The sequence below is a fragment of the Macrobrachium nipponense genome, chromosome 15 (assembly GCF_015104395.2).
Source record: "Macrobrachium nipponense isolate FS-2020 chromosome 15, ASM1510439v2, whole genome shotgun sequence".
Lineage (NCBI taxonomy): Eukaryota > Metazoa > Arthropoda > Malacostraca > Decapoda > Palaemonidae > Macrobrachium > Macrobrachium nipponense.
Genome location: NC_087208.1, coordinates 66926616 through 66940530, shown reverse-complemented (window position 1 = coordinate 66940530; position 13915 = coordinate 66926616). Strand labels below are relative to the sequence as shown.

Below are 13915 nucleotides of genomic sequence, written 5' to 3'. Positions count from 1 at the left end.
TATATTTACATATCTTTCAACCTTTGGGGGATTATGCGTATGGTTACAATATTGTCAAACCTTTCCCAGCAATAATTAGCATACCCACCTGTTAGAAAACCTGTGGTTTACTGCTGCAGCACCAGTGGTCAGGAATAACCATGCCACTTTCAGGTATGTATATAGTAGTTGGATTTTAGGACTTAACACAGTTTATCTGTTCAGATGCTGCATAATTTAATGTTCAGTAACTACCAGTATTAAAGTGTACTTTTATGCCAATTATCCATTATACCTTGGTAGTATCCAAATAGGGGATATGAAAATACCAGTTTCATCTCATTTTTATTAGAAGAAGAATCCTAATATCTTGCCACCAAGGTGCTTCCTTTTTGCTTCTTCATGATCCATGATACCTCCAGATGTTGTAAGAACAACATACCTGTTAAAAGGGAAGAAAAAATGCTTGGTATCAAAATCTGCTAAATGAAATAAACTGGGAATGCAAACATGTCAAATCATCAAGTAAAGATACTATACCACTACATGTATGATCGTTACAATTGGGCCAGGTTTTTTTATTATTATTATTATGCTTGAACCTTTAATGGAAAGGTTAAAACATGTGTTTAAGGTAGGCAAACTGAAAAAAAAGTAATAAATAAAACTAAATCACATCAATGAAACAGCAAGATATGCAAATGCACATGGTTAAGAATTTTAATCTAAAAATTAATAAAACCGGCTTGGAAAAGGAGAGAAGCTAAGCTCCAGTTCTCCATAGCGGTAAAAGAAACTGGTTTCCAGCTGGCACAAGCAAGATGTATCCTATTGTTAAAACCTAGGTTTGCTAGCTATGAAAAATAAAAAAAATGCAAGGCCTCTTTTCCAAGACTGGTAAATTTAAGTTATACATGTTTTTTCTAATAATTTTCATTATGTTAAATGACAAATTTTTAATCACTGTATTTATCATAGCTAACAAACCCGAGGTCTTAACAATAGGGTAATCTTCTAGTGCCAGATAGAAATCAGTTAAAAACAATCAAGATTGTTAAGTAGAGTCTGGCATCTGGCAACTAATGCGTATACGAGGTGGAAGCTGGTCGCTGACCAGGCTTGGAACCTTGTGACATGTCAGTCTTTCTTTAACTGCCTTGGAGAGTTGACTTTCGCTTTGCTCTCCCACCAAACCGGGTTTTTTTTTTTTTTTTTTTTTTTTCATATCTATCCAGCCCAATGTCCCCACGAGTGTCAACCCTTGACATATCAATATGATGAGGATGTGCTTAGGATATTGAAACATTAGCAAGAGGTTGACAAGGCCCATAGCTTCCACTGTTGGATTTGAAAATAAACTTCAACCTCAGCAACGGTTGGAAGAGAGATATCCGAAAGTAAATGTCGGCTACATGGAAGCACGCTGAAATAACTGCAGACAGAGTACAGAAATGTGGTTTCAACTAGGAGAAAAGATTCTCCAAGTTGGAGATCCCTCTCATCGAAAACAAGATCCATCATCATCATTACTGGCTGTATCACTGTTTCATGTCTCTCCTATGTTGTATTTTCACAAATCTCCAATCACCCCTCATAGTCGTCAACCATGTGTAGGTCTGGGTTGTCCAACTTCTGGTGCTCACAAGAGCCCAGCTAAAAAATATACTATCCTGGAGCTGTGCAAGGGATATGTCCAAGCCATATACATTTTATCACAGCTCAGCCACATATGGAACACCGGTAGTTTCCTTATTAGTGTAACTTATACCTCTCTCCTGCCATGAGAATCCTAATACTGTACTCAAACATTTTCTCTACTCCAGATAGCAATACAGATAATACTAGACTACACTTTCCAATACAATTTCAATTCAATTAAGTACAGCTCTTATTCAGTTTAGTCTTTCAATAATTCAACTAAATAGTATTCTGAACTGGATATTATTGTTCCTAAACATTTTTGTCCCTTGAGAAAATTTTGTCAGTTTTTTTTTTCTTGTACAGTTTTCAAGTCCCTACTATATAGAGATATCATGCATTTATCAAACAAGATCTGTAAATTGTATCCATCAAACCTAGCAGATCACACCCACACTGAAGGAAAGCTATGAAAATAAATGGGCAAACTAAACCGGCTTTATAGAGAGTAATCATGTTCTCTCTTAAAGGCTGTAGGAAAATAACTGAAAGGTCACGGAATGCCGAGGGCATTCTGGGAACTACAATGCCCCGTGACCGGGTACAGATGCCAATAGTACCTGGTTCACACAATTTTTTTTTTATTAACCCTTCTTACGCCGGAGCGGTAAATAAAAAATTGTCTCCTGTGTGCCGGAGGGGTTTCGGAGTAAGCGCGGAAGCGAAAAAAATTTTTTTTTCAAAAAAATCACAGGGCGCTTAGTTTTCAAGATTAAGAGTTTCATTTTTTAGGGCTCCTTTTTTTTTGTCATTGCCTGAAGTTAGTATGCAACCATCAGAAATGAAAAAAATTATCATTATCATATATAAATAATGCGATATATGATAGCACACAAAAACAAATTTCATATATAATTGTATTCAATCGCGCTGTGCGCAAAACGGTTAAAGGTAACAAGTTACTTTTTTTTTCGTTGTAATGTACACTAAATTGCAATCAATTGGTATATAACACATTGTAAAACGATAAAAAGCAAACACAGAGAAAAATATCACAAAATAATGCATGAAATTCGTAACTCGCAGGACGTAAACAAATATTTTTTTTCAAAAAATTCACCATAAATCTAAATATTGTCCAGAGACTCCAATTTCTTTCAAAATGAAGACACATGATTGAATATTACTATACTGTAAGAGTATTAGCTTACAATTGCAGTTTTCGACCATATCTGATGAGTTAAATTTGACCGAATGTCGAATTTTTATATATATTTTTATATGCAATTATTTCAATTATTTCGGAAAAATAAGAAAAAAGCTACAACCTTCAAATATTTTTGGTTTTATTCAACATAAAATTGCGCACATTTTCATATATAAAACTCTATGAAATGCCTAATATGAAACGGAGCAAATATTCCGAGAATGGGACGTACGCATTTCGGAGATTTGTGGCGGAGAATCCGCGCACGGAGGGAAGGAAGATTTTTTTTTTTATTAAATTCACCATAAATTTAAATATTTTGCTAGAGACTTTGAATTTGTTTCAAGATGAAGATAAATGACTGAATATTACTAGACTGTAAGAGTTTTAGCTTACAATTGTGTTTTTCGACCATTTTCGGTAGAGTCAAAAGTTGATCCGAACGTGGTTTTTTTTTTTTTCTAAATTTATCTGATTTATATGCAAATATTTCAAAAATGACAAAAGCTACAACCTTCAATTATTTTTTTGTTGTATTCTACATGAAATTGCGCACATTTCCATTTATAAAAATTTATGTAACGGCTAATTTAAAATGGTGCAAACATTACCACAATCGCACGTATGATTTTTTCGGAAGAGTTACCGTGCGGACGTAAAGAAATGTTATTTTTTTCATAAATTCACCATAAATCGAAATATTGTGCTAGAGACTTCCAATTTGTTGCAAAATGAAGGTAAATGCTTGAATATTACTAGAATATAGGCGTTTTAGCTTACAATTGCGTTTTTCGACCATTTCGGTAGAGTCAAAGTTGACCGAAGGTTGAAATTTTTGCACTTATCGTTATTTATATGAAAATATCTCAAAACTGATAAAAGCTACAACCATGGGTTGTTTTTAGTTGTTTGTGCATGAAATTGCGCACATTTCCATGTATAAAACTTTATATAACGGCTAATTTTAAAATGGTGCAAACATTACCACAATCGCATGTATGATTTTTTTCGGAAGAGTTACGCGCGGACGTAAGGAAAAAGTTTTTTCATAAATTCACCATAAATCGAAATATTGTTGCTAGAGACTTCCAATTAGTTTCAAAATTAAGGGAAATGATTGAATATACTAAAATATTAGAGTTTTAGCTTACAATTGCGTTTTTCGACCATTTGGGTAGAGTTAAAGTTGACCGAAGGTTGAAATATTGGCAATTATCGTTATTTATATGAAAAATATCTCAAAACTGATAAAAGCTACAGTCATGAGTTATTTTATTGTTGTATTCTACATAAAAATGCGCATTTTCATATATAATACTTCATGTAACGGCTAATTTACAATGGTACAAAAATTATGGTCAAAGTGACAAAATAATTTCCGAGATGTGTCACAGATACTTTTTTAGTGCGGCAAGAAAGAAATTCGCGCCTGCGTAACGATTGTAAAACAAAATAACACCTTGATCGTGAACTCCCAGCATCCCCCAAGGCGCGTGATTCAAAAGTTTTAGGCTGGTAGGCCACCTAAAGTATTTTCCGCGAATTTTAAAAAAACTTTTGTAAGTCGACGTAAAATACGTCCAGTCGACGTAAGAGGGTTTAATTGTACCAGTTGTCCAGCTGGCGCTGGTAAACATCCTTATGTTAAGACCAAAGGTTTGTTTCACAATTCAACCTTTAAGTTCAATTGTTTCGCAGTTCAAAAATCATGTCGTCACTTTTCAAAATCAACCCCTTAATGGACAACATGCTCACATTGAGTAGCAATTACAGGTTTTGGATGGTGGACAGAGTTACTCATGGTGAGTAAACAATATTACACACCACGATTTTGGAATCAGGCAGGAAAGAGGTGCCATTACTTCTATAGCCAATACATTTACTAATGGCAACTTTTAGACTGGCTAAAATCTACTGGGTGGTTCTGTGGACTTAGTTGGGTCTTGCTTCCAGGTAGGATATGTAGTGCTAGTGCATGTCTGTCTCACAAGCCATTTTAATAGACAAATTTGTTCATAAACATACCAAAGGTTTGCTGTTGGTTTAGTTCTTATCTTTTATGACAGTATATTCATTATAGATGTACTTTTGCAAACAATTATTAGAAAAAAGCATGTATAGTAAATCCAAAAAAAGTTATTGCATCTTTGTTCTCGGTAAATTTACATAAATATTTTACAACAAATATGCTCAGAGTTTGTTACTAATTTTAATTCTTATCTGTTTTGATGATTGTGTGAGCTACAATATTATTTTCCAAAATAAAAAATTTATTTATTAAAAAATCATGTATAACTTCGTAAAACTTCGATTGCCTTGTAAAAGAGGCCCAACATGGGGTTGTTAAAAAGTAATTTCAACTATTGTGGAAGGTAGGGAAATTTTTTTATACTTTTTTTCTTACACCATATGCATTTGCATATCTTCCTCTTCCCATCACAATTTTTTTTCTGAAATTGGCCAACCTCAAAGTTTTGCCGACCTGTGGTGCTGCATATTGATTTATTACCCCATCCATAAGGGTAAAGTGTAGATAAGGTAGCACAGAATAGCAATTTTCTCCCTCAACAACATCAAGGCTTCATTGAATTTGTGTCAGTCTTCTTGAAGAAATAAGAATTTATTTTGAAAACGTAAGTTTTGACGAGCAGAAAAGAAAAAAATTTATAGCTTATTTTCTAGTAACTACAGCCCAAAATTGTGTATATCTTAAAACTGATCCAATCTAGGATCTCTTATACATCAAATTTTTTAAGTGATTCTCAGTGCCTTAAGTGATAAACAAAATTGTCTAAGAACCAACATGAACACATTTTGTTTTAACAATGATGTTTCTAGATATGTTAAAAATGAACACATTAGAGAAGAGTCCAAAACTTTGAATAACTTACGTGACACTATCTAAATTATTCTTAGAGACTCTTTTTACAATTCTTTCACAATTTGTGGTTCAGTGTCATACAAATGAACAAAATTGTCAATAAACCAAGCATTGCTCAGGATAGGTTTACTTTGAACATACTAAAGCAGTTAACCCTTAAACGCCGACTGGACGTATTTTACGTCGACATTTTTTGTCTCTCGGGTGCCGACTGGACGTATTTTACGTCGACATACAAAAGTTTTTTTAAAAATTCGCGGAAAAATACTTTAGGCCTACCAGTCCAAAAACTCTCTTCAATCAAGCGCCTTGGGGGATGCTGGGGAGTTCACGGATCAAGGTGTTGTTTTGTTTACAATCGTTACGCAGGCGCGCAAGCGTGAATTTCTTTCTTGCCGCACTAAAAGTATCTGACGACACATCTCGGAAATTATTTCGTCACTGACATAATTTTTGTACCATTTTAAATTAGCTGTTACATGGAGTATTATATATGAAAATGTGCGCATAAGTCATGAGAATACACCAGTACTCAATGATTTCTTGTAGCTGTATCAGTTTTGAGCTATTTCAATTAATAAATAACGAATAATTGCCAAAATTTCAACTTTTTCCTTCGGTCAACTTTTGACTCTATCGAAACATGGTTTCGAAAAAACGCAAGTAAAGCTATCTAATATTGTAGTAATATCACAATCATTTAACTTAATTTGCAACTAATACGGAAAGTCTCTAGCACAATATTTCGATTTATTAGTGAATTTATGAAAAAACTTTTTCTTGAGAAAATTTGTGGCCGCGCGGTAACTCTTCCGAAAAAATCATAAACGTGCGATTTGGTGGGTAATTTTTGCATCCATTTTCAAATTAGCCGTTACATAAAGGTTTTATTTTATATAAAATGTGCGAAATTTCGTGCACAATACAACTTTAAACACAACCCATGGTTGAAGCTTTTATCAATTGAAACAAAATTTTCACAAATTAAAAATTGATAAGTTGACAAATTTTCAACCGTTTTTTCGGTCCAACTTTTTGAAACTCTACCGATTGTTTCGAAACAATGGCATTGTAAGCTAAAACCGCTTATAAATTCTAGTAAATCAAATTCCAAGCATTTACCTTCATTTGCAACAAAATTTGAAGTCTCTTAGCACCAATAAATTTCGATTTATGGCGAAAATTTAGAAAAAAATAAAATTTTTCTTTAACGTTCCAGAAAGCGGTAAAACTCCTTCCGGAAAATTCAACGTGCGATTGTGTAATGTTTGCAACGTTTTGAATTAGCCTTCATAAGTTTTATACATTTGAAAATGGGTGCGCAAGTCATGTAGAATACAACAACAATTTACTTGAAGTGTAAGTTTTTTTGTCATTTTGACAATAATTTGGCTATAAATCCCAACGTTAACTAAACAAATCCCGTTCGGGTTCAACGTTGACTCTTACGAAATGGCGAAATTTGCAAAAAAATTGAAAGCTTTAAAACTTCCCTTACCAGTCTTAGTAATATTCAGCCCATTTGATCCTTGCATCCTTGAAACAAATTCCGAAGTCTCCTAGTACACAATATTTTCCCTAGATTTAAATGGGCGATTTAAAAAAAATCTTCCAATTCCTCCGGCAACCTGATTCGCCGCCCAAAGTTCCACGTGCCTTACTTTCCATTCGCGGCATTATTTGGCTCCGGTTTCATTTAGGCTTTCATAGAGTTTTATATGTTGGAAAATGTTTGAGCAATTTTATGTAGAATAATAAAACGAAAAAACTATTTGAAGGTTGTAGCTTTTTCTTAATTTTCCGAAATAATTGCATATTAAAAAAAGAATATATATATTAAAAAATTTCGACATTCGGGGGATCAACTTTACCTAGTCAGTATATGGTCCAAAACTGCATTTGTAAGCTAATATTCTTGACCAGTAATAGTTAACTTAATTTCAATCATGTTTGTCTTCATTTTTGAATAATTGGAAGTCTCTCGGACAATTATTTAGATTTATGGTGAATTTTTGAAAAAAATATTTGTTTGTTTAACGTCCGTGGCCGTTTTACCGAATTCATGCATTATTTTTGTGATAAGTATTTCTTTTCCTGGGTTGCTTTTATCAGGTTTTACGATGTGTTATATACCAAATTGATTCGCAATTTAGTGTATCATTACAAACGAAAAAAGAAGTAACTTCGTTACATTTAAAACCGTTTTTGGCGCGACAGCGCGATTTGAAAACATTATTATTGAAATTTTCGTTTTTGCAGCTATCATAATATCCGCATTTGATTTGATATATGATAATGATAAATTTTTTTTCATTTCTGATTGTTTGCATACTAAACTTACAAGGCAATGACAAAAAAAGGAGCCAAAAATGGAACTCTTTAATCTTGGAAACTAAGCGCGCTGTGATTTTTTTTGAAAAAAATAATTGTTTTTCCCGCTTCCGCGCGAATATCGGCTCTGAAACACCATCCGGCACCACGGGAGAACATTTTTTTTTTTACCGCCCTTCGGCGTTTAATGGGTTAAAAACTGTTTAGGTTGATAATCGGTATAACCCCAGATTTTGCGGTGAAATGGGGTACCAGAGCTTTAAAATCCAATGAATACTTGGAAACCAACGCTAAAAACAATTAGAAACTGTCTAGTTCTAATAGTGTTTAAAAAAAAAACAAAAAAAAAAAAAAAAAAAAAAAAAAAAAAAAAAAAAAAAAAAAAAGAAAAATGTGTATACTGGAGCATTTCAAATGTTTAATGCACAAAATGAGTATTGTTAAGATACAATCAAAAGTTTTGTACATACTTACGCCTGGCAGATATATTACTAGAGCTATCAGACTCGGTCCGTTCCCGACAGAATTTCAAAGAAACTCGCTGGCACACGGCGCCAGGTAGGTTCAGGTTGGATCCTACCATTCCCGCGCCGATGGGATTGGCGGGGTCTGTGGAAGCTATTCCCGTTATTTTCTAAGCCATAATTTTCCTCTTTACACCTGTCTCCTGAGGGGAGGCTGGGTGGTGGGCCATTAATCGTATATATTCTGCCAGGTAAGTTATGTACAAAACTGTTATTGTATCTTAACAATAATTCATTTTTGGGGGAAAACACAGGTACTTACCCAGCAGATATAATACTTAGCTGATTGAGGCACCCTTTGGTGGCGGGCAAGAAGAACAGCTAAAACAAAATAATACTTAACTAAATACATTCAACAAAAACAGGGAAAAAACAACCTATGTTTCCTTGGATTAATCTAATCCATATGTTTACCTACCTTATTGGGCTGAGACTTCATGACTACTGTCGATGAGTCTGCTTTGCCCTCAAGAGTTTTCAACGAGGAAATGAACCTATGGTTTGACATAACTCTTTGGATCGTGTCAATGGTGGGGCGAGGGGCCCGCTTACGCGACAGAGCCTATACTGGATCGTACCAATGGGGCTGACCCACTTACAATGGGTAGAGCCCTTGACCTTTTGTCATATCCAATGGAGAACTTCGTCCTTGCCCTTCACCAATGACTAGAGTTAAGGGTTATTAAACAAATCACCAGGAGGCACTGAAGCCAATCCCGAGCACCTGACCATCTTTAGTCCTTGTTTACAATCTATGAATTGTAAGAGGGTCCCTATTCCTCTGAACAATTTAACCAATAAAACAACCACCGATAAACATGTAATTTAAGCCTTAAACTAAATAGGAAGGATTAGCCTCCGAGCCCCTTCTCCCAGCCAACTGAATTTCCGCCGAAACATACGCTCCCAGAGCAAAGCACTTTTCCGTACGAAATTTTAACATCTCTTAGGTAATTCGAGGCGAACACCGAACATACATCTCCAAAATGTCGACTCTATAAGAGCTGAAGCGACCATGTTTTGTGAAAAGCCATCGACGTAGCTATGGCTCTCACTTCATGAGCTCTCACTCTGAGAACCTTGAAATGCTCTTCTTCGCATTTTAAGGTGAGCTTCCCTTATTACATCTTTTATGAAGAATGTAAGGGCGTTCTTAGAAATCGCTCTTTTCGGATCTCTTACAGAGCACCAAAGACTTTCTTCTGTACCTTTCAGCAACTTCTTCTTCTCAGGTAGAACTTGAGTGCCCTGACTGGACACTTAAGTCCTTTCTAGTTCTCTCCCTGTTAATGAAGATATTCCTTTTATCTCAAAGCTTCTTGGCCAAGGCTTTGAGGGATTTTCATTTTTCGCTAGAAAAAATGGTTGAAAAGGAGCAAATCGCTGAATCTTTCTTAAACCCCACTTTACCTTCCAAAGCTTGCAACTCGCTCACTCTCTTGGCTGTTGCTAACGCAAAAAAGGAATAAAGGACTTTCTTGTTAAGTCCCTAAACGAAGCTGCGTGAGACGGTACGAATTTTTCCGACATTAGGACTTGAGGACCACATCCAAGTTCCAGCTAGGCTTCTTGATTACATGTTCTTTCGTGGTCTCAAAAGACCTTATAAGGTCATGAAGATCTTTATTGTTTGTCAGATCTATTCCTCTATGTCGAAAAAACTGAGAAGGCCAGCATACTTCTGTAACCCTTCACTTGTTGAAACTGCCAGGTTACAGTCTTTTCTCAAATATAGGAGAAAAATCTGCGATTCAGTTACAGAGGTACTGGATGGAGGATATTTTCTTTTCCCTACACCATCTTCTAAACAACTTCCCACTTCGACTGATATACTTTAGAAGTGGAGACTCTTCTGGCTCTTGCAATAGCCTTCGCCACTTCTCGTGAAAAGCCCTTGCTCTGACAAGTCCTTCGACAGTCTGAAGGCGGTCAGAACTTAGAGCGGGGAGGTTTTGTGAAACCTGTCGAAGTGGGGTTGTTTGGAGAGAAGATCGTTCCTTAGTGGAAGCGATCTGGAAAATCCACTAACCACTCCAGCACCTCTGTGAACCAATCGAGAAGCCGGCCAAAAGGGAGCGATGAGGGTCATTCTTGTTCCCTCCGAGCAAGCGAACTTCCTCAACACTTCTCCTACTATCTTGAAAGGAGGGAAGGCGTACGCGTCCAAGCCCGTCCAATCTAGCAGAAAGCTGTCTACTGCTACTGCTGAGGATCCGAGATCGGGGAGCAATAGGTTTCTAATCTGTGGTTCTTGTTGGTCGCGAACAGGTCTATATTGGGCCTTCCCCACAGATGCCACAGTTGTTGGCAAATCTGAGGATTGAGAGTCCATTCCCGTGGGTAGGACTGATCTTTTCTGCTTAACAGATCTGCCCGGACATTTTTTCTCTCCCTGTACAAACCTTGTGAGGAGAGAGATCTTCCTTTCCGTGCCCAAATCAGCAGATCCTTTGCTGAGTCGACAGGGAAAAGGAATGCGTCCCCCCTTGCTTCTTTATATAAGCGAGGGCTGTTGTGTTGTCCGAGTGAATCTGAAATCCCCAGACCTGAGACCTGTTCCTCGAAATGAACCAAAGCTAGATGAATGGCTGTTAGCTTTCTTGTTGATGTGCCAGGACACTTGTTCTCCTTCCCAAATGCCTGACACTTCTTGCGAACCTAGGGTCGCTCACCCCACCCTGAATCTTGAGGCGTCTGCAAACAACGCTAGGCGAGGGTTCTGTAAGCGAAGGGAGATTCCTTTGCTTAGTTTCTGTGGACTAACCACCACGGATATTCTCCTTGATCCGTTTCGAGATTGGAAAAAGTCTCTCCCAGATTGTTGGACTTCCAATCCCATTCTCCTTCAGATAAAATTGAAGGGGTCGTAGGTGAGTCTTCCTAAGGAAACACGACTGTTTTCCATCGAGGAGAGGGTACCCAGCAAGCTCATCCATTCCCTCGCGGAGCAATGTTCTTTCCTTAAGAAGACTGACACCTTTTCTAGGCAGCGTTCTCTCCTTTCCTGCGAAGGATACGCTAGAAAATCCCGAGAATCCATCTGAATCCCCAGATAGACAATACTTTGCTGGGGAGTCAGCATGGATTTCTCGTGATTTACTAAAAGTCCTAAGGACTTTGTCAACTTTAGAGTCACTAAAAGGTCCTCCAGACATTTTTCTCCGATTGGGCTCTTATTAGCCAAGCGTCCAGTATAAACGAGATCCTGATCCCTTTCCAGATGTAGCCAATAAGCTACATTCTTCTGAGTCCGTAAAGACTTGAGGGGCAGTCGAAAGTCCGAAGCACCACGCTCGGGATAACTGGGGAACCCACACCCTTGGAACATGAACCTCAGATATTTCCTTGCTGCCAGATGAATTGGCACATGAAATACGGCATCTGAAGGTCCAGGGACACCATCCAGTACCCCATGGACGAAGAGCAGATAGAAAGAGGGAAGACGTCTCAATTGAAAAATTTCTTCTTCAAGACAAAGAAATTCAGGGCACTGACGTCTAGAACTGGTCTCCATCCCCCCGATGCTTTCGGTACCAGGAATAGCCGATTGTAGAATCCTGGGGACTGGAGATCTTGAACCAGTTCTACCGCTTCCTTGGAAATCATCTGTTCCACTGCTTGCAACATAGCAAGCTTTCGGACCGGATCCGATATCTGGCGGTTAACTCCCTTGGAGTTGTCGTCAAGGGAGGCTTTTCCCTGAAGGGGATCAAGTATCCTTTTTTCAGGATAGAGAGGGACCAGGAGTCCGCTCCCTTCTGCGACCAGACTTTGGCAAAGTGGAGTAGCCTGGCGCCTACTTTCGTCGGAGGACTTGCTGTTCATCTAGACTTCCCGAAGGACCTTCTAGAGGTGTCTATTCTTTCTCTCTGGTCTTCGACCTCTAAGAGGGGCTCTAGAAGAGGAGGCCCTCGAAAGGGCTGAACAAAAGAGGGGTCTCTCTTTCTTCTCTATCGGCACTGCCGGCCTAAACTTCTGGCTGAGTGCGTGAGTAGATCTTGAGTTGCCTTCTCCGTAAAGAGATTTCGAAACCTCTCTAACCGTCTCTTGTGGAAAAAGGTGCGGGGATAAAGGAGCAAAAAGAAGAGATGTCCTTTGCAAGGGTGATACTGCTCTGCTAAGAAAGAGCTAAAGACAGATCTCTTCTTCAAAACTCCCGTCCAGAAAAGAGAGGCAACTTCCACAGAACCGTCCATGACCGCTCTGTCCAGGCAGCAAGCCAGGACGCTCGGAAAGTTCCTCCATGGAAACAAAGTCCGTGTCCTGAGCTCTCTTCGCTAATGCTCCTAACGCCCAGTCCATAAAGTTGAAGACTTCAAGGGTTTTAAAGAGGCCCTTTCCCCTTTAGAAGGTGGTCCAGCTCACACCCATGCCCCAAGTTGCCTTAGCAGACAGCAACGACTTCCTCCTAGCAGAGTCCACTAAGGAAGCAAAATCCGCATCCGCGGAAGAAGGCAGGCCTAACCCCATCGGCTCTTTGGTCTCGTACCACCTTCCTGGTTTGGCCTGTTAACTGGAAGGAGGGCAGGAACAAAAAACTGTCTTGCCCGCTTCCCTTCTGGAAGTCAACCACTCTGAAAAAGTTTTCAATGCCTTTTTCATACAAAGAGCGGGGCGCATCTTAACGAAGAAGACTATTTAAGAGCTTTAGTGCTGGACATCAACGATCTGGTGAAGGAGGGTCCGCAGGATGAAGGGAGTCTCCGAACTCCTTTAGCAGCAAAAGAGAAAGTCTCTTGTAGTCCGAAACTGCTACATCTACAGGCTCTTCGTCTTCCGATAACCTGGTCCAACTGATCTACAGAAGGAGATCGTTTTGGAGTGATCTGGCTCTTCCCGGGAGAAGAACTCCTTTCCCGAGAAGGGGAGTGCGTAAACTTAGCACTCCTATACGAAGAGTGAGGCTCCGTCTGTCGGCAACACTCTTGTGCTACTAGACTCTGTTGTCTAGGTTCGTCGGGTTCGTGGCGCTTGCTAGGCTCCTGGCGTCCTGATTCAGGGCGCTTGAACAGATCCCCGCGTCCTGATTTCCTGACGCTTAACAGGCTCTTGGCGCCCTAACACTTGACGCCTAACGTACTCCTGGCGTCCTGTTTTCTGGCGCCTAACTCATGGCGCCCTGACTCCTGACGCCCTGACTCCTGGCGCCTGCTCCTCCTGGCGCCCTGACTCCTGGCGTCCTGACTCCTGGCGCCCTGACTCATGGCGTCCTGGCTCATAGCGTCCTGATTCCTGCCTTCTAGCAGAATCCTGACGTCCTGAATCCAGCGTTCTAAGAGGCTCTTGACGTCCTTTCTTGCGTCTTGCTGCCTCTTTGCGCCTGTCTGGCTCTGGTCCTGAAGACCCAAGGGATCC

General features: G+C 38.9%; 1 protein-coding gene across 2 annotated transcripts in view; it reads right to left on the bottom strand.

Moving 5' to 3' along the window:
- Positions 1-311: 311 nt before the first annotated feature.
- LOC135195030 (small ribosomal subunit protein uS8A-like) overlaps positions 312-13915 on the bottom strand; it is a 43554-nt gene continuing 29950 nt past the window's right edge. For both annotated transcript variants that reach the window (XM_064221343.1, XM_064221344.1), the window contains exon 4: positions 312-421. In XM_064221343.1, the coding sequence (XP_064077413.1) occupies positions 328-421 (94 nt within the window). In that variant the 3' untranslated portion in view covers positions 312-327. The remainder of the gene's footprint in view (positions 422-13915) is intronic.